Source organism: Sphaeramia orbicularis, chromosome 16 (genome assembly GCF_902148855.1).
Source record: "Sphaeramia orbicularis chromosome 16, fSphaOr1.1, whole genome shotgun sequence".
Classification (NCBI taxonomy): Eukaryota; Metazoa; Chordata; class Actinopteri; order Kurtiformes; family Apogonidae; genus Sphaeramia; species Sphaeramia orbicularis.
In genome coordinates, this window is record NC_043972.1 from 36,507,721 (window position 1) to 36,527,697 (window position 19,977).

At 44.9% G+C, this 19,977-nt stretch overlaps 2 protein-coding genes across 8 annotated transcripts; both read left to right on the plus strand.

Moving 5' to 3' along the window:
• Positions 1 to 593: 593 nt before the first annotated feature.
• LOC115435217 (gamma-enolase) lies at positions 594 to 5,533 on the plus strand. Of its 2 annotated transcripts, XM_030157492.1 has the most exons (14): positions 594 to 844; positions 985 to 1,063; positions 1,530 to 1,615; positions 1,712 to 1,807; positions 1,986 to 2,044; positions 2,177 to 2,246; positions 2,371 to 2,504; positions 2,600 to 2,822; positions 2,911 to 3,108; positions 3,678 to 3,754; positions 3,993 to 4,117; positions 4,226 to 4,334; positions 4,782 to 4,840; positions 4,963 to 5,533. In XM_030157492.1, the coding sequence occupies exons 1-14, from the start codon at positions 613 to 615 to the stop codon at positions 5,030 to 5,032; spliced, it is 1,617 nt and encodes a 538-aa protein (XP_030013352.1). In that variant the 5' UTR covers positions 594 to 612; the 3' UTR covers positions 5,033 to 5,533. The 2 variants fall into 2 exon arrangements, with proteins under 2 accessions (XP_030013352.1, XP_030013353.1); XM_030157493.1 differs by lacking the exon at positions 985 to 1,063 and having other exon boundaries at positions 743 to 844.
• A 1,850-nt stretch (positions 5,534 to 7,383) lies between these two features.
• Positions 7,384 to 18,210, plus strand: atn1 (atrophin 1). Of its 6 annotated transcripts, none has more exons than XM_030157487.1 (10): positions 7,384 to 7,635; positions 9,521 to 9,657; positions 10,131 to 10,232; positions 10,612 to 10,731; positions 10,900 to 13,730; positions 13,886 to 14,102; positions 14,240 to 15,764; positions 16,811 to 16,978; positions 17,137 to 17,317; positions 18,022 to 18,210. In XM_030157487.1, exons 2-10 carry the CDS (start codon positions 9,631 to 9,633, stop codon positions 18,053 to 18,055), a joined length of 5,205 nt encoding a protein of 1,734 aa, XP_030013347.1. In that variant the 5' UTR covers positions 7,384 to 7,635; positions 9,521 to 9,630; the 3' UTR covers positions 18,056 to 18,210. The 6 variants fall into 6 exon arrangements, 5 of the variants coding, with proteins under 5 accessions (XP_030013347.1, XP_030013349.1, XP_030013348.1 ...); XM_030157489.1 differs by having other exon boundaries at positions 16,811 to 16,954; XM_030157488.1 differs by having other exon boundaries at positions 14,243 to 15,764.
• The last annotated feature ends 1,767 nt before the right edge of the window (positions 18,211 to 19,977 follow it).

Here is a 19,977-nt window from a genome sequence, read left to right on the forward strand (position 1 = left end):
TTTCTGTATCTTTAATTACATCCATGACTATTTTTAAATGCACATCCTCCCTGCAGGATGCACTGCTCTCGTCACCTGTCTACCTGTCTTCTTGTCTCCTTTAATCCCCATCATTTGATCCCAGTCGACTAAAGCGCTCCGACAACAGAGCTTGTTCTTCTTTGCTGAGATGTATCCTCCTCAGCGTTTCTTTGTTTTGATATACTGCCTGTCATCCACATCTAAAGGATACAGATGTTTGTTTCCATGTTCTGAAAATCTCATACTTTTCAGCTGGTTGTGCTGCCATCTTTTACAGGATAACAGCTCTACCGGGATGCGACAGAAGCCACAAATTACCTTTTTATGTCAGCTGGGGAAATATTTGTACACATGTCAAGAGTGCCAGTGTAATTAACAGTCATGTGAATGTGTATGAGCATTTGTAAATACAGTCAGCAGAGCTACACTAATGTCAATTTTTGGCAGGAAGTATGGAACTGTGAGATGTGTGGAAATAAAGGAACCAGGACACTGGAGGGATCAGGACGCAGCTTGTACACCCTTTTGCACACGTTTTTTTTTTTTTTTTTTTTTTTTTTTGTTTACAGCATTTTAACTGAATCAGAAACAATGCATATAACCTCTGCTATTTTACCGTTTCCCTCTTTCCACCCTCTGTCTCTCCTACCCTGGATCTCGCACCCTCCCCTCCCTTCCCTCCTCTTTGCATCTTCCAATGACTCACACGTTCCCCCTCCCCCCTGGTGTCATACGTTTTCACCCCCACCCCTTCTGCCTGCTCTCCGTCTCTCATTCGCCCACATTCGCTCACTTTCTCCACCAGGCTTCAAACTCGCTGCAGGTAATGTTTAAAAAGATTGATTTATTTCTTCATCCTCTCCATCCTTCTAAGCCTCCTCCCTCTTCTTCTTCTTCTTCTTCCTCCTCCTCCTCCTCCTGCTCTGTGTTTTCTCACCATCTCATCTCTCCACTGGTCCGTAGTCTCTGTCACTGACTGGAACAGCACAGAAATTGCACTGTCTTCTGGTCTGGAACAGGTTGACAGTAGAATCATACATAGGTATGCATTATTAGCTTTTGATTTATGTTTGTAGATTTATCCTTGTATCTTTGTATATATGTTTGTGTGTGTGTATGTGTGTCAGCCTGTTCCTAGGAGGCATCATTGGCACAGCTTTCCATCTCAAGGCTGCGTCACTAACATCACTGTTTGTGCGTGTGAGGAAGAGAGTGTGAAGTCGAATTTCTTGCAACCTAACATGACTGTTCTCTTTAAAAAAAAAAAACAAAAAACCAACATATACATATATATATATATATATATATATATATATATATATATATATATATATATATATATATATATATATATATATATTTGTATTTTAAGGCTAATTTTCACACATTTATACAGCTGTTTTAGCGCATGCTCAGTGTTTAATACTACAAAAAGTAAAATGGCTACTATTTGACATGTTTATAGTTGAACACTTGAGTAACCTGATTAAATAAATGCTTTTTTACAGGATGTCCATAGTAAATATTTTTGCCAGGGAGATCCTGGACTCCAGAGGAAACCCAACTGTTGAAGTAGATCTGCATACAGACAAAGGTTAAAAGAAAAAATCAGTTAAAAGGAATTACTCACACATTTGTGCATTGTTAAGGTTATCTGTAAATGGACTGCAATCCTTTGTCTACATTGCAGGTCTTTTCAGAGCTGCAGTCCCCAGCGGTGCATCCACTGGGATCTATGAGGCCCTTGAGCTCCGAGATGGAGACAAAACACGTTACAAGGGCAAAGGTGATCACTGACAAGGACAAATATGCCTCTGTGTGTCTCTGTCATGCTCTCCCTTGTATTCATCTCTGGTTGCTTTTGCACTTTCCATGGCATCCTCAGAACTTGATGTAATGTGTACTGGCTGTGCCAGTTTTTCTTTTCTGAATCCACACAGCATTCTGTCTGTTCTGGTTTCTAGGTGTGACAAAGGCTGTTGGTCATATTAATGACACCATTGCACCAGCCCTCATCCAGTCGGTAGGTAGGACAGAAGGAGTAGGTTAATACTGAACAGAAGTGTTTTAAAATGGGAAGAATTCAACAAAAATTAAATCATCATGGAAACCATTAAATCTGGTTTCCATCGGAGTCATATTTTATTTGTTCCAGGGGATCAGTGTGCTCGACCAGGACAAACTGGACAATATGATGCTTGAAATGGATGGCACTGAGAATAAATGTAAGCATGTGGAAGGTCATATATACTGTTGACAGCATGTACTGTATGTAAAATGGCATATTTCTGCATCAGTGTTGAGAAAGTGCGTCACTGTGTAGTGTGACTGCTTCCATGTTTCCTACAGCAAAGTTTGGGGCCAATGCTATTCTAGGAGTGTCACTGGCCATATGCAAAGCTGGCGCAGCAGAAAAGGGTGTCCCCTTGTACCGTCATATTGCTGATCTGGCAGGAAACAGAGAGCTGGTCCTTCCAGTTCCTGTAAGTCCTCCATATTGAAATTCTACATTTAGGATACATTTCACTCTTCCAAATATAAATGACCAGTATAATCTCTCTTTCACCTCATCACACAGGCATTTAATGTGATCAATGGTGGCTCCCATGCTGGAAACAGGTTGGCTATGCAGGAGTTTATGGTACTTCCTGTTGGGGCGGAGTCTTTTCGTGATGCTCTACGAGTGGGGGCGGAGCTTTACCAGACACTGAGAAATGTCATCAAGGAGAAGTATGGTCAGGATGCTACAAACGTTGGAGATGAGGGAGGATTTGCCCCCAATATACAGGAAAACAGTGAAGGTGAGTAAAAAAATACAAATCAATCTCCTTCGTTGAAAACATGCGGTGTCACTTCATCTCTTCCTGCTTTTCTTCCCTGTGCTTTCAGCCTTGGAGCTGATTAAGATTGCCATAGAAAAGGCAGGCTTCACAGACAAAGTGGTGATCGGGATGGATGTGGCTGCTTCAGAGTTTTTCATTGAGGGCAAGTACGACCTGGACTTCAAATCTCCACCTAATGCTGCCCGCAACATCAGTGCTGAAGAGCTGGCCAATATCTACCAGGGCTTCATCAACAACTACCCAGGTATGTATGAGTATGTGTGTGATTTCATCCCTGATATCTATTGAATACAAGGCTGAAATTCTTTGTCAATCCTTTGCACAATGTATCATAGTTACCTAAATAACATAAAGTAGACCATTTAGATTTTCTATCAGAAATAAACTGATGGAAACAATATTTTAGTGTCAGTACCACAAAAAAAGAGTACCTTATTTTTATTATTGGTATAATCTTGCTTAGAGGGGAAGAAACCGTGAAAACAAGCGTGATATCTCCACAGCCTGGTCTCTCCTCCTGACACTCGGGCCTGTTAAAGAGGTTTTAATTATGTGCTACAGTGCACATTTGGCAAACAGGGATCTACTGTAATGTGGCTCTTTACCCTGTCAATGGTGCACTTCCTGCTTGTATGGGCAAGTGTGTGTACACATTTGAGTGTAATGTGAGAGCATTCTAAAGCATTATTTCCCATTAGAGTCTTTATTAGTGGTGCCATCATGGTGTCATCACCTATAATGGCCTGTGGGTGAGCAAGGGAAAAAATGACAACCTTATCTCTGACTTATTTTACCAATGTCCTTTCCTGTCAGTGGTGTCCATTGAAGATCCATTTGACCAAGATGACTGGCCAGCTTGGACGCAATTTACATCTTCTGTGGGAATTCAGGTGGGAGATTACAGTTTGTCCTTGATATCTTGAAGTGGCTCAGGTGACATGACCCTTACCTCTCATTAGCATTGTGGTGTCAGTGACTCTGATTTGTAAACCTGAAACCTCATCAAGGGTGAAACCTTCCTGGAGTTCTTCATGTTAAAATGCACTGAGTATACAACAGTAGATGCCATTGTTTTGATGAAAGAAAACCCTTTGTTCCAATGGTAACAGTATTATTTAAATTGAGCAGGTGGTTGGCGATGATCTGACGGTCACTAACCCACGCAGGATAGAACGAGCTGTGGAGGAAAAGGCCTGTAATTGTCTACTGCTGAAAGTCAACCAGATTGGCTCTGTCACAGAGGCCATCAAGGCGTGAGTTGACTGTGTTTAATGCCAGCAAAAAGACACATCTTTGCATTTGTAGGATACATTATTGAACATCTGTTGTGTTTTTCCTGTTGATGCTTTCTGTCCTCTTAGGTGTAAATTGGCTCAAGAGAATGGCTGGGGTGTGATGGTGAGCCACCGCTCAGGAGAAACTGAGGACACTTTTATAGCTGACCTGGTGGTCGGCCTCTGCACTGGACAGGTACACAAAAGAACTGTTGTACATCCCCTATGTTCAGATTTAGATGCACATGCAGCTCAGTGAGCTAGTACAGAAGCAGCAATATGACAGTTTTCTTGCATGTTAGCTTTAATAATAGTATCACTCAAATAACTGCAGCCTGACAGCACCAATAAAATGTATGAAATCTTAAGTTAGATATAAAGTAAAAAATATTGTTCAAATTACCAGCGAGAAAATGTTATATATTAACATTCTTCTCCATGACTTGCATTATGCTGTATTTGGCTTTTTGGCTGCTGATGAGTTTAAGTCATAATCTTTGCATACCAAACTAATTTTACTGAAAAATCAGTCACTAGCAAAAATAATAACTGGCTGCAGTCCAAACACCAGGGGTTAGTTAAAATGAAAACACAGTAGTGTGTCTTTCTCGCTGTTATCCATGGTATTTTGGTCTCTTTTCAGATTAAAACTGGAGCTCCCTGTCGATCAGAACGTCTGGCTAAATACAATCAGCTCATGAGGTGAGTATTTATAGCCTTTACCGCATATATCATGTTTTCTTTCTGTCATTTGCTGTTCTTCAAATATACCCCTTCTATATTTCTCTTCTTCCCCATTTTGTTTTTCTTCCTCTTCCTCTCAGGATTGAGGAAGAGTTGGGTGATCAAGCCCGCTTTGCTGGACACAACTTTCGCAACCCCAGTGCCATCTGAGTGTTAATGCAGATAGCAGAGGTATCAAGAAAACGTATATAGTCAAACCTTATTCTCATTCCCTCACTGATACTCACCTTTTTGTGTAAAGCTCTAAACAAACAAATACATTAAGACTAACAAGTTTTCAAGCAGCCTAAATGCGCAGATAATGCACTGCAGTTACAGTCTGTTGACTTCAAGCTTCAGCAGGTGATTGATTTAACTGACTACAGCTAATCACAGTAAAGCCTGGTGGAAAATATCAGTGTTTCACTTCTCAGCACAGACAAGCACTTCACCTGATGCTCTTGTTGGTTTCCCACACTTTCATTTCCTGACTTGTCTCCTTTTGACCTACTGCGAAGTGTTTTGATCTTCTGTGTCCTGTTGTTTCCTCTGCCTCCTGTGTTTCTCTGGTCCTTACTGATGTAAACTCACAGTGTGATACAACGTTGTGTCTGGTATTTTGTCAGTCTGAAGTTGAGCTCAATAAAAAAGATGGATATATGTGAACTCTAACTGCAGCTTCTTGTGTATTTGTTCAAAGGCGAGGCCTCAGCTAGTAATGCTTACAGTAGGCATTCATATCTTTTTTTCTCCATATTTTTTTGTCATATTTAAAGAATATAAAGAAACCTACAGTGAAACACAGCACCAAACAGATCAAGTCTGGGCTAATGTGTATATCTGAGAAGTCTTAGCTAGGCTACACAAAAAACTGGGATTATGTCCGAATTTATTGTTTAAGAGAAATTAGTCAACGCGTTATGGGATTACCTCGACAATTATGACAGAAATGTCAAAGAAAAAGCATCTGTATATAATTCGTTCAAAGCATTCAAACACTCATACATTTTTTTCAGTATGTGAATGTATTCGTGAAGCACCAGTAAAGTCTGACATTGCGATATGTCTCTTATTAAACACATCTGATGAGATTCTGAAAACTCTTATTTAACTATTTTCTTACATATCAGATTATAATTATGAAAAGGAGAAATGAAAAAAGGCAATACTCATAATTATTTAAGAGTAATTCCTTATGTGAGTCTATTAAATTCACTCAATGGCAGGCAGGGAAGGCAAAGAAGTACTCTACCATATATAAAAATACAGTTAAAGTAAATTATGCGGTTGTGTTGCCTCAATTTATAGTTGGCATATTGTTGGCATATGAGCATAAACTAGCGTAAATCCCTGCATGAATGAAGCTGTTGTTGCAGTAGCAGTAGTGGATTTTCTTATGTAATACATATGCTAATCGACAGTAATTGTAAACATTGTTTTGCACTGTTTTCTCCACACACAGAAGCGCACGCACCTGTCCCTGATTAAAACACGCCTGTTAATTATCCTCCGCACGCGCTGCCGTTATACGCACTGAGCAGCAGAGGGGGCGCGAGCGCGGCGAGGCCTCCCGCTCTGTCACGGCTCGTGCCGGGCTGCTGGTGATGATGAAGGAAGGTTTGGAGCCGCGCAGGCGCACCGGGCACAGTCTCCGGCCGGGTCGCCATGGTTACCACACAATAGGAGACGGGACAGGGGGCTGCGTGAGGGGAGAGACGGCGAGAACGACAGGAGCGGAGCGGAGGGAGGAGGAGGAGGAGAAGGAGAGGGAGAAGGAGGAGGAGGTCTGCAGAGCCGCTTGACTGGACACACCGCTGCAAGCTTTTCCCAGACAGACAGACAGACAGGGAGCTGCTGGACAGACACATAACACAACACAGGCCACGGCTTAAGCGCTCGTTTGTTAATTGTTTAATTATCCCCCTCCAAACGAGTTGGGCTTCTTTGTTAAGTATTCACATTGTTGCTAAAAGACCCATAAAGCTTTGTGTGTTTGTGTTCACCTATGCGTGCTACCTTTCACCGTGAAGTAGGCTACACCTAAGAACAAAGACCTACTGGACATTTCTCGTTTGGGGTTCATCGCGAGATAATGGCACATGGACAGAGATTCAGTCTGAAGCACAGCCTCTCCATACAGTAAAGGTGACTCTGGAGGGACTAGGCAACAGAGAGAGACCCTCCCTCTTGATCCCCTCCCTCTTCAGAGTTTTGGCCCTCTCTCTGCGCCTCTCTTCCTCCTTCTCCTTCCTTCTCCCCTTCTCCTTCTCCTCCTCCAGCCCCCCCCCCCCCCCCCCCCCCTCTCTCTCTCTCTCCTTATGCAAATCACGCCCTCTCCTCTCTCCCTTTCTCTCACCCGACGTGCATCCCTCTCTCTGGCTCACCCCTCCGCTGAAAAATTGTGACTGTAAGACCGAGGAGGGGTATAAAAAAGTGCAAGTCGTCTTAGAGGAAGAGGGGGAGTAGGTAGGGTGGGAGAGGGGGGGCAAAAAAGAAAAAGGGGCGAAAGGGGGTGGGGAAGAGGCGAGGGTACGCATCAATTTGTACAGTCTTCAGTTGGCACCCCTGGTTTTTCCTGCAACGAATAGAAAGGGATTTCTTCTGCATTATTATTATTGTCGGAGCCCGATGCAATATGAGCCAGCACAAGCCTCTGTTGACAGACGCCTGGGCTCTGAGGTGTGCGTGTCAGCGTGCAACATAAAACGACAAAACAGAGGGAGAGAAAGGAAAGGGAGAGTGAGAGTGGGAGCACGCATCGCTGGATGTTATAGGTAAGGAGAAGGAAAAATGGATGCTTATACTCTGTATTTGGAGCTATTCCTGCTGGCCAGTTTCGTGCACTCCCTCCCATTTTTTTCCTTTGTGCGTTAATTATCATCATACTCCTGCGTTACGGCTAAATTATGTCCCGGTGAATTCATCTTAACATAGTGCACGTAGAGCAGACATTCCAGCGAGAAAAGGGAAGGGAGAGCCGGTGCGAAATGCCATGATTCGCCATTCCATATCATCTTTCTATTAAGATGTGCAGCGTCTAGGAAAAAAACACTGCACAGGCATCCATTCTGTTTGTGAACGTGTATGCGCTGTTGAACACGACTCTACCCGCCGTAGGTGGACTGTATTCCGCCGTGGCAGTCTGTAGAGTAGAGCGGCTTTGGCCGGTCCCCTCTGCATGTGTATCAATAACATTCGCAGGAAGAAAGAAGAAAGAGTCGTTGCAGTGCTCGCTTGCTGGTGATGTAAGCAGAGCGACTGCATGCTGCTTTGCATCACATGCAGTGCTCGATTTGTTGATAATGCATGTGCTGTATGCGTCTGTCGTTGTGTGTTTGTGTATAGGCTTGCAGAGGGATCAGTAATGGTAATGTTGGGGTATGATAGTGTTGTGTTTGCGTCCTGGTTGTGCACTGACCATGGCCAAGGACCTGCCAGAGGACCGACAGGCCGGTGATGCCACCTGTAACTGAGATGCATATGTACACAGGTACCCACAGAATACTAGGTGTTTATATATAAATAGAAATAAACGTAATCATGTTTTTGCCAAGTTTTCTGTAAAAAATATATACAGCATTTCCTCCATTATACACAGGATGTGTGCAAATACAGTCATTGTGGCACTTGAGCTTTAAACTCTTAAGACTGAGTGAATCAGTCACTGCAGCATGTACTAATAATTAATGCACAGCCATGTGTAGAAGAGCTGCTACAGGATCCACAGGAGCTTGCCTGCTAGGAGTCAAACACAAAAAAATCAGTGTGTTGCTGCTGTATTTATTGGCTGCATAGCAGAGTGTGCAAGCACACAAGCTCTGTTAACTGTTCGGCCAAATATATCTTTTTTCATCCAGTGGCGTGCTCTATTTATATCCTCATTTAATATACATGAGACATTTTTTCATCATAGTGGTACATGAATGAATGGATTAGACGGGCCCTTGCGAAGTAATCCACCTATGTTGTCAGGCACACCCATGTGGATAAAGGATCTTGACATTGTACATTTCCCTAATGGATAGCTGGCAGGATAAATGAGCATGTGATTCTGTTGGCCATAACCAGGTCATGTGGGTTAACCACAAGTGGCTGTGGGTTTGGGATGTTGTGGTGAAGGTGGAGAAGGGGGGGTGTGGCCCCATATCCACACAGATGTCTGCTAGCCCTCTGTCTTCCTCAGACTGCCACCCAAAATGCATTCTACCTATCAGCACCTTTTCTGCTCTGCACTATTTCCTTTATCTGTATTTCAGTCTTACAGCACCCAATTATACAGCACCTAAACTAGTGCCTTGTGTTAGTATGGGTGGGTTAACCTTTTGTGCCTGTGTGTTTTGGCTGTTGTGGTTAAGACAGAGTGCTGAGTGGAGACTGTTTTGGGAGCAGTGAAAAGCAATTGTGTCCATACAGTGTGAAGCATGCTGGGAATTTAAATGTTGTAACAGTGCTTTTGCAGTTGTAAACGCATATGGCCATAATGTTACAAAAGTCCACACGCTTGGTGCAGATGAGCCTGTTTTACAGATAATGAATGGTTATGTTTATTCCCACATCCTTACGTGAACCAATGTTCATTTGCAAAACATTGAATTCTCTGTCAGGGTTCCATGCAGATTAAGACTGAATAATGCTCTTTTTGTTTGTGCTTCTTTACAGGTTTGGTAGCTCTCATGGTGTAGTACGCAGCCCAGTCAGTAAGCAACAGGAACCAGTTCAGCCCCTCACAATGGCTTGTGTTGTAAAATGGACGATATAAAGAAGAAATAATGAAAACAAGAACACACAAAGAATCGGTATGAGAAAATTTGTGTCTCAATGTCAGATTCTTTACCAGATTCTTACATTAAGTACACAGTGATTATGATTACAACACGTGATTTGTGGTATTTCAAAATAGGCAGTGACTAAGATGCTAATTATTTATTTGTTTGTAAAATGGAGTGTAAAAGTTCCCGTGTTTATGTTTTATTTTCCTCTGCTCACCATTTTTCTCTGCTGTCTATGTCCTTCTGACTTCTCTCTGCTCTGCCCTGTTCTTCTTTTCTTCTCCCTCCCCTTTGCATTCTCCACTTGTTGTTGCCCTTGCTACATTCCACCTTGAATTGAATGAACCTGATTTTCTTTTGCTTTGTACAAACTGTATTTTCCACTATAATTAAATTAAATCCTTATTTTTTCTTTATGTCTTTTTTATCACCCTAACCTTGCCTTATTTTATCATTTGATCCTTTCTCTTTTCATCCCTCTTTTTCACTGGTCTTTGCAGATGCCCATGCGCAGTGGGCGACGGCGGGGGGCAAGTGAGGAAAGAAGGGGCAGACGCCCGCACCCCAGCCCCACTCGCCCTGAACGCAACGACAGACAGACGGTTAGAGTCTACTCTTTTTTTTCTGTTTGTCAAACATTACTTTCACCATAACTTTATATCTATGCATGCCAGAACAAGAGTCCTGAGCAATAAACAACTGTCTCGGTGTATTGAATTTTGTGTGTGTATGTATGTGTGTGCTGTCAGTGTATGAGTCATCAGTGTGATTGCCACAGACATACCCAGGCTGTGTCAGTATTGTTCAATTGTGTGTTTTACAGCTTAGCACATCGAAATCTTTGATGTTTCATGTTTGACACTGATGTTTTGTGTATGTGTGTTGAGTGCACCAGAGCGTGTCTTTGTTCTAAAAACAGACATAGGCCTATTAGGGATTCAAAAGCATCACTACAGAATTAAAAGTCTTGTGTTGTTTTAGCAAAGAGGTGCTGGTGAGGAATTGGCTGGAAATCGCTTCAGTCGCAGATCACAAGGGCATGATTCATCAGAGAGTGAGGGGGAGGAACTTGTCTCTCCTCCAAAGAGGCAGAAAGTTCAGGTTTGTGTTACATTTCATCAACCTGTTAGTAAAGCCCAATTGTAAAGCTTTGATTCATCTGTCTGAGCTATTACAGATTGTATTTCACTCTTACACAAATATACATACAATACTATGGCCTCAAAATGTAAATTTTTACCTCATCATCAAATCATCTTTTCTCGTCAGGACTCGGTTTCTACCCCAAACCCTCCAACATCAACACACTCGACTGACAGCTCGGCTCCTTCCACCGTCCCACCTCCAACCTCAGTTGCCAGCCAATCCCGTGAGAGTGACAACGAAGATGGCCAATCCCAGGGAAGCAGGAGTTCAGTTGTAGGGAGCCTGGCTAATAGCAGCAGTAGTCTGAGCAGTGGGCGGGACATAGACCAGGACAATCGTTCCTCATCTCCAAGTCTGTCTGCTTCCCCTTTGGGCAGCCTGGACTCTGACTCTGATGGCCCCGACTCACCAAAGCAAGGAGAGAGGGAACGGGATAAGAGCAAAGAGGGAGGTGCCGTCAAGGTGGCAGGGGAGGATAGGAGAGCGCTGAGAGATGGGAGAGGGGAGGAGTCCTGTGGAGATGGAGAAAAGCGAGAGGTGGATGCAAGAATTGAGGACTGTCCCTCTCTCAAGCCCCCCTCCACTCCGTGCTCTTCCTCTGGCTTGACTCCCTCTCTCCGTGGGGCAGGGGATTCATCCAATGACAGCAATAGTGGGAGGAAGTCCTATTTCTCCCTGGACTCCAAACTGATGTGTAAAGTTGAGTATGGTGGATCAACCAGTGTTGACGGTGCTCTTAGTGGCAACAGAATGAATTCCAAAGCCAGCACACAGTGCGTGACAAAGACAACTATTTCAGGAGGAGAATTCTCCCATAACAGCCCCAACATTCCTCACTCTTTGCCCCCTCCTCTTCCTCCTCCACCTGCCCTAAAGCCCTTGGAACTTGGGGGACAAAACCTGCCTGCTGAGGTTAAGACAGATAGAGACAAAATAGAAAAGGCAGACAAACTTCTGGATAAAGCTCAGTCCACTCCTCCCTCTCTGTTGCCACAGACTGGCCCCCAGCCTCAGCCTCAGTCCCAGCCTCAGACGCAAACCTCCACCCACCCTCACCACTACAGCTCCACCAGCTGGCAGGGTGGCACAGCAACTGGTTGCCAGGGGAGCTGGGGCTACAGCCGTTACCCTGGCAACCACCATCCACACCAACCACAGCACCAGCCCCCGGTGCAGCAGCAGCAACTTCCCTCTGTTTACAACCCTCCGTCCTCTCGTCACTCCTCCTCCCACCCCTCTTACCTCCCCCATCCTCACTCCCACCCCCACAGGGAGTACCTTCCCAGGTACACTGGAGGGGGAGGGGACAGAGAGAGGGGGGCTGCAGGAGAGAGGGAGAGGGGAGTGAGGGGGGAGTGTGGGGGGAGAGAGATCAACAGGGAGTTCTCTGCTCCCATTGGCAACAGCAGCAACAACAGTAGTGGGGGTAACAGTAATAGTGCTGGTGGTGGAATGAGTGGGCCAAACAGCATCCCAAGCAGGGACTTTGGGGGTCTGTCAGTGGGTCAAACCCGAGATTTTCAAAGTTCTGGGAGAGACGGACCTAACATGGGGCCTGACAGGAGAGACTTTGGTCCAGCTTTTAGAGACAGGGAGCGAGAAAGGGACAGAGAACGGGAAGGAGGGAGGGAATTTCCTCCACCAAACCAAAACCAGAGTAGAGACTTTGGCCCCAATGGAGCAGGAGGGGGCCATACCAGAGACAAAGATGGAGGGAGATGGGGTGAGTTTGGGGGTCAAACAAGAGATGTTGTCAGCAACAGTAACTCAAACAACAATCCATCCATCACCCAAGGAAATGCTCCAAGTTCAACTAGTGGGCTACCTGGCACCCCGATGCTGAACCGAGACCCACCTGCATCACCCCAAAACAACCCCAGTCACCCCACTCATTCCTCTCTTCCACCACACTCTCACCCACATCCCCCAAACTCATCCAACCGGGAATTTCCTCCTCCCATGGACCAGGCACAGCCCCCTTCCAATGCATCAGAGCATTTCCACAGAGAGTATCCATCCACTGGTGGAAAGGACTTTCCCCCTGGGGCACCTCCATCCACTGGCTCAAATCGAGAGTACATCAGCCCCCCTGGGGTGCCTCCAAACATGGGACGAGACTATTCGGGTCCTGGAGGAACCCAACACCCCCACCCACCTCACCCCCACTACCAGTCAGGACCCAGAGATAGAGAAAGGGACTCAAACCTGCGAGAATCTGCTCTGTACCAAAACCGTGGAGGCCCCACTCAACCTCCAGCTCTCTCTCCTTCTTCTTCTTCCACTCATCATGGACATCCACCTAATACTCCTTATCCACCTCCACCCCCTCAACCTTCTTTACCCCCACCACAGTCTTCTCACTCACAGCCACCTCCATCAAGTATGGCACCAAATGTACGTCCCCCTCACTACCAGTCCTCTGCCCAGACTCCTCCAACACCTCTTTCTCCATTACCCAGCCCATCCACCAATCAGATGGGAGGCTTCTCATCTTATCCACCTGGTTCGTCCTCTGGAGCACTACCTGTGCCATCCAGCTGTTCACCTGGTTGTCGCCCTTCCCCCTTCCATGGTACTTTGAACAGCCACCCTCCCTTTAGTGGAACCTACCACTCCAACGGGAACAGCAGCAGTAACATGGCTAACAGCAATAGCAACAGTAGCGCACCCAATAGCAGCAATACCAACGCGCAGTCACTTTCACCTCAAAATATCTCGAAGGGCCCTCCACCTCTTAGTAACTCTGCCAGTAACAACATTACAACCCCTGCTTCCAGCACTGCACTCCCAGGTGGTGAAGGCCATCCAGATTCTGGCAAACCACCCACACCTGTCATCAAAGAAGAGCCAATAGAAGACAGGGAAGACAATGAAAGCCCACCTCCAGTACTGAGAAGCCCCTCCCCTGAACCTAAGCCTGTAGACATTCCCATCCACGCCAGCCAATCAGCAAGGTAAAGTCAGAATGACATCATCCTAATGGAGTTTGTCAGTCTGTCACTCTGCAGTCTCTTTTTATGAGATGAGACATAATTAACAGTAATGATAATTGTTATGATGGTGATATTAACTCCTGATGCCTCTAATAATGATGTACTGCATTCTGTAGGTTTCACAAGGTCCTTGACCGTGGAAGTGGGAACTCGTGTGCCCGGAGTGATGTCCTCTTTGTCCCACTGGATGGCTCCAAGCTGTGGAAGAAGAGGAATGAGATGATTGAAAGAGCCCGCAGGGAGGTTGAGCAGAGGGCCAGAGACCTGAGAGAAAAAGAGAGGGAAAGAGAGAGAGAGAGAGAGCGTGAGAGAGAACTGGACAGACATCTACAGGTAAGCACATCTGAGTGTGATAATTACGTAGTGTGTCAGATTTAATGGATTTGATGTAGATTAAATTGATCACCTTAATGGGAGAGGGGTAAAGCAGATCAGAGCAGATCTGATTAATTGTCTTTTGATTTTTGCAGCAGCAGAAGGACATCAGTGCTGCTGGAGGGGGGCGCCAGGGTTCCTCGCTATTCTTCCCTTCCTCATCTTCCATCATTCTTGACCCTTCATCTTCCTCCTCCTCTTCTTCTGGCAACCCAATCTCACACCCGCCTCCTCACCCCCAGCATCATCCCACACATCCACATGCCCACCTTCCTCCAACACATCATATACACCCATCTCTTTCCCACTCTATTCCCCATTCCCTCCTCTTGCCCTCCATGGGTGGGGCATCAGCAGTGGTTGGAGGACCTCAGGGAGCCCTGGGCATAGGTTTAGGTGGACCGTATTTGGGCCCTGACACTCCAGCGTTGAGAACCCTGAGCGAGTATGCTCGGCCACATGCAATGTCTCCACTTGGGGCAGCAAGTCGTGCCCAGGCCCATCATGCACAAGTTCACCATGGCCATCCCCACGTCCACCCCTCATTCTTCCTTCCTCAGTTTCAGAATCACGCTTTAGCTCACCCAAACCACCTGCCCACTGATGCTGCTACAGCAGCAGCCATCTTGGGCTTTTTGTATGGTGGCAGCCTTGAAGGGGGTCCGGGTGCTGCAGGCCATGCTGGAATGGCAGGAGGCCCAGTACCTGGAGGAATTGGAGGTGCAGGATTAGGAGGAGTCGGCTTTCCTCATGCTGTAGCTGCACATCGAGATCGAATAAAGCCAGGGTTTGAGTTTAAGAGTGATGAGCGGGTTTACCCCCCAGGATCCATACCTGATCCAGCGGCTCTAGCCCTTGCTCACTCTCACTCACATGCCCATGCCAGTGCTCATGCACATGCACATGCACATGCACATGCACATGCACACACCCTGCTCCTTGGAGCAGGTACAGGAGCAGCTAATGAGGTGTCAATCTATGGCACTCCACCTCCCCCAGCTCCCCCCGGCCCTCCACATCTCCCAAATCCAACCCTGGCCCCAGTAACTCGACCTCCCAACGCTCCTGCTCCTCAGTCCCTATCCAATCCACCTCCTTCATCTCTCCTCCCACCCTCACTCCCCTCTCACCCTGCATCTGCACCACCGGCTGCCCCCCCAGCTCCTTCAGGTCCCGCTGCTCCTCCGCCAGCTCCTCCTCCACCTGCACCGCCGACCTCTAACGCTGCCTCACTTCATCACCCAGTCCCACATTCTTCTTTTCCCAGCTCCCTGTCCTCTCATCTGCCACCAGCCCCTGCCCCAGCCGCTCCCCCTGAGACCTACCCCACTCCCACCCGCTCACCCGCCTCCTATGAGCGAGATAGGAGTGGGGAAAGGGAGCGGGAGAGGGAGAGAGACAGAGCACCTTTGCCGGCCTTTGGGGACAGAGAGCGAGAGAGAGAAAGGGAGAGAGAACGGGGAGGAAGTGGAGGAGGTGGCGGAGGAGGCACTGGAGGAGGATCAGGTGGAGGAGGTGGAGGAGAGAATCTGGGGCGTCTTCAGATGCTAAATGTGACGCCTCATCATCACCAGCATTCACACATCCACTCACATCTACACCTGCACCAGCAAGACACAGGTACCAACTGCTACTAATAATACTACTCAACAAGCTCTTCATAACATCCACATATTGAATTCTAACATTTGATGTGTTGAACAGTTTTGTGCTAAGGTCATATTCATGTACAGTTTGTTTTTAAGTTAATCAGTACAGCTTGAGATTTTCTCTGTTATTGTTTTTTTGTTGGCTTGGTTATTTCACTCTCATGCCACACACTGGGAAAAAAATATTTAAAAAAGAATAAAGATTAAATCTAGGCAAAAAAATGAATAAAAGCTACAATAAACAGTGTTCCATGCAATAAAATAAAATGGACTTTTAATGAATCAAGGTGTTGTGAATCGTATTTGGTATCATGCATTGCTGAGTCAAGTTGAACTTTTCTTCATAATACCCAACATAAAAAGAGAAACAATAAAACTAAGCATAAGTGACTCAATTTCTAAATACATTACTTTCCATCTTTAAAGCTAAAGTGAAATCACAAACAAAAGACTGGACAAAAATAATTTTACAATCTCAAAACTAAAGTGATTGGTTGTTCGTCTCTATATGTCAGCCCTGTGATGAACTGGTGACTCGTCCAGTGTGTACACCACCTTCGTCCGTAGGTAGCTGGGATAGGCTCCAGCACCCCCCGCAGCCCTAGTGAGGATAAAGCGGGTTCAGAAGATGAATGAATGAATGAATCTCAAAACTTTACAATGACAGTGTACCAGTGTTTGGCCGACCAAGTTGTTCACATTCACTTAATTTGTCCTCATTAATAAAAAATGAATTTTCAGTGATTAATTATTAAAATTTTAGATACACAAGGAAATATTTGCAGTGCTCATTAGTGCAAGCAGATGAATCAGGTTTACAGTGCACACAGAAAAAGACTCTTTCACTTTTTGCATAATGTGACCTAAAACGTATTTTTGTAATATTTATCTAATCTGCAACACATGTGAAATCCTGTTTTCTCTGACTTTTATTCCCTTCTGTTGCATAATATTTTGCTGGTGCTTTGACTCTTATTAAATATCTCCTGTGTTTCCTATTACATCATTGGCATCCAGCGGCGGGCGGGGTTCACCCCCTGATGGACCCGTTGGCGTCGGGGTCTCCTTTGGCACGCCTCCCTTACCCAGGAGCCACACTAGGCACCCCCATCCTGGCACACCCCCTCACTGACAGCGAGGTGCTCCGCCAACAGCTGTTCGGTGAGGAGAAGGCTCCTCGTCCATGTACTCGTTCAGTTTTTCTCTATTAAAAACTATTGAAAAACACAACAAAAGACACTTTTGGACTCCGATGTGGATGACTGACCTTTTGTTTCCCCTCCTCTCTTTTCCTGTTGTGTCCACACCCCCTCCTCCTCTACTCCTGTCTGTTTTGTTTCCAGGTGCTCCTTTCCGTGACCTCCCCCAGCCATCCTCCCTCACGGGTCCCATGTCAGCAGCCCACCAGCTCCAGGCCATGCAGCAGGCCCAGAGCGCAGAGCTGCAGATCCAGAGACTGGCCCTGGAACAGCAGTGGATCCACCACCATCACCACCACTCCCTCACCCAGGACGAGTATTACAGGTACAGCATAATACGGACAATAAAGGGAGAATATGCTGTGGATATTAGTGTGAATATTACTGTCCGGATCTTTTTTTGAGGTAGTCGCTAAAAACAGGTTCTAATTTTATCATAGCAACATGTTTTTGGCTCTACTTTGGACTGACTTAACACCACTCCAAACTAGAGTTGATAAAGCGAGCATATGTTGCAACCTACCATTAAAAACCAAACATTGTGGTGTTACAGAAATGCTCTACGTAGTCAACAAATCACCCTTGTAAAAAAATCACATATTCTTTTTGATTATTTGATACAAAAATAGCCACATCTCACTTAGATCATGAGTCATAATACAATGGCAATGTGTGTCAAAAGTGGAAATATCCCTTATTTTTTTGCACACTCCAAGTCCCAATGTGGAAATGTGGGTATTTAAACAAAGTATCATGTGGACCCTTCTACCACTCATTAAAGAGCTAGACAGATGGCATATTCTTTTCATGTGTGCTTTAAAAGGTATCTGCCTGCGTGCAAAGGAGCACTTTTTTTTTTTTAAATCTATTTTTAAATGAACATGGATGTACATGAGCTTAATCATACACAGGTAAATCTAACAGGCAGAAGGAAAAGGTGGATACCAAAACTGACATTGTTCAAATATCTTAAAGCTACATTTGTCTGACACTGTACTGTTGTACGGTTTCTCTTTTTTGATCTTTCAGTCACCTGAAGAAAGAGAGTGACAAGACCCTGTGAGGGAGGGGTTACGACAAAGAGCAGCATGGAGAATGTGTGCAAAACTGAAACAAATGAAACAAAATTAAAAAGCACTGAAAAAAAAACCCAACAATGAAAGGACAATGACTGAAAACAAAAAGCTGGACTAATGGACAGGGGGGGAAATCCACTGAGAGAAGCGAGAAGATTTCAAGGGATTAACAAAAGAGGGAGGAGGGCGTGAAAATGTTGCACACAGTCCCTCTTAACTGCACCATGTTGACGATCCAGACTCCAGCGCTTCCCTGCATATGTTCTTGAACTCCAGTCCTGTTTTGTATTGTGCTCTGTACAGTATATTAGATGGGGGGAGGCAATAGTGAAGTACAGTATGTGTAAAATACTTGATGCCAGAAGGAATGTGTACATGAGTCTCTTTTATGTCTTTGCATGTAGCTAGGCGCTTATTCTGAACTGGTGGAACTTTTGGTTCACTTTTTAGTAATTTACCTCCTCTTTTGTATATGAGGGGTGTTCTATATGCATGAGACCAGCAATTTAGTGTTATGTTTATGATCAATAGTATTGTTATTATGATTAATGTTGTCTGTTTGTTGATAATGATATAATTATATATACAGTACATATTATTTGTATTATTTTTTTACATTTTCATGGTATGGCGGTCAGTTTTTATTTTTATTTTTTATTTTCGATTTTCCTTGTGAAACAAGATGCAAATGAAGGCAAAAAAATCTGGAAATAAATTATAATCTTTTTTGCTAGTCTCTTGTGTATTCATGTGCGTACCACCCCCCCTCCTCTTCACATACATTCAGACTATTTGCCCTGTCTTTGTTTTATACAAGTCACTCATGCACAAAGCATATCAAATTCCTCACTCTCCTCCCCCTCCCCCCTCTCCCTCTTTTTTCCTGACTCTCCTTTCTCTCCATCGGTCTCCCTCCCTCCCTCTCTTGGTGAGTGTAGCTAATAGGAGACACATGGGATGAGTGTGAGACATGGGAGTTGAATCGCTCCAGTGAACACCAGCCACCCTGTAGAGCAAGCATTCCATACTGCACTGTAAAAATGAGAAGAAGAAGAAGAAAAAAAAATCAAGAGAGAGAAATGAAAAGGAGAGGGAAAGGAGGAGCTGTGAGAGTGTGATTTACGGACGCTGCTGAGGGCTGTGTGTGTTCCTACCGTGTCCGGCTGGAGGAATCTCCTTCAAACCGACATGGATCAGTGAATATGGCCTTCACTTTGCAAGACTGAATCACTGCTGCCTTCCGCATTTCAGACCATGTGCTTAAACAAACTTCAGAATCTTGCAGCTTTCATTAATTTTTCAACTGCGATATAAAACAATGTAATCTGCCCATTAAATTGTCTTACAAGACTCTCCATCCATCCATCCTCTTTGATTCTTCTACGCAATGAAAACCCTTCATATGGACGTGACAGTGATTGATGGTCTTATCTGGATGAAGCATCTCACTCAGGACAGAGATATTAAATGTGAAACTTGCCACAGAATGTGAAATGTATACTATATGGGACATGCCTGTGACTTAGTATGTAGGTCGTGTGTCATTAAAAGTCACCTTGGATAAGTGTGTCAACATAATGTAAAGTATCTTCTAGCAGGACAAATCTGATTTTACCCTCTGGTGACATCACATCTGGGTGATATTCTTAGCGCTTCATCAGTCCTTTGCCAGGGTGCATGAGGACATTGTGAAAGGTGTGGATGAAAGACGAAATAATTGTTCTTGAACAGTATTTTATGTGGGCTTGGTGTTATCTCTGCAGCCTTTTGTCTGCACATTTGGATATTTTCTGTTTCAAACAGAGGTTATTATTAGCAGCTCTTGTTTTTCTTGCATCTAGAACATATACTTACATATAAGTCTTTCATATTTGACCTACTTGTGATGCCAGATAGGAATGGCTCTATG

Bases quoted from the DNA above. Each gene is read 5' to 3' on its own strand.
- LOC115435217 (XM_030157492.1), top strand. From the start codon at position 613: ATGCATATAACCTCTGCTATTTTACCGTTTCCCTCTTTCCACCCTCTG. The intron at 2,045-2,176 runs GTAGGTAGGACA...TATTTGTTCCAG, and splicing joins CACCAGCCCTCATCCAGTCG to GGGATCAGTGTGCTCGACCA. The intron at 3,755-3,992 runs GTGGGAGATTAC...TAAATTGAGCAG, and splicing joins CATCTTCTGTGGGAATTCAG to GTGGTTGGCGATGATCTGAC.
- atn1 (XM_030157487.1), top strand. From the start codon at position 9,631: ATGAAAACAAGAACACACAAAGAATCG. The intron at 10,732-10,899 runs GTTTGTGTTACA...TTTTCTCGTCAG, and splicing joins CAAAGAGGCAGAAAGTTCAG to GACTCGGTTTCTACCCCAAA. The intron at 13,731-13,885 runs GTAAAGTCAGAA...TGCATTCTGTAG, and splicing joins CACGCCAGCCAATCAGCAAG to GTTTCACAAGGTCCTTGACC.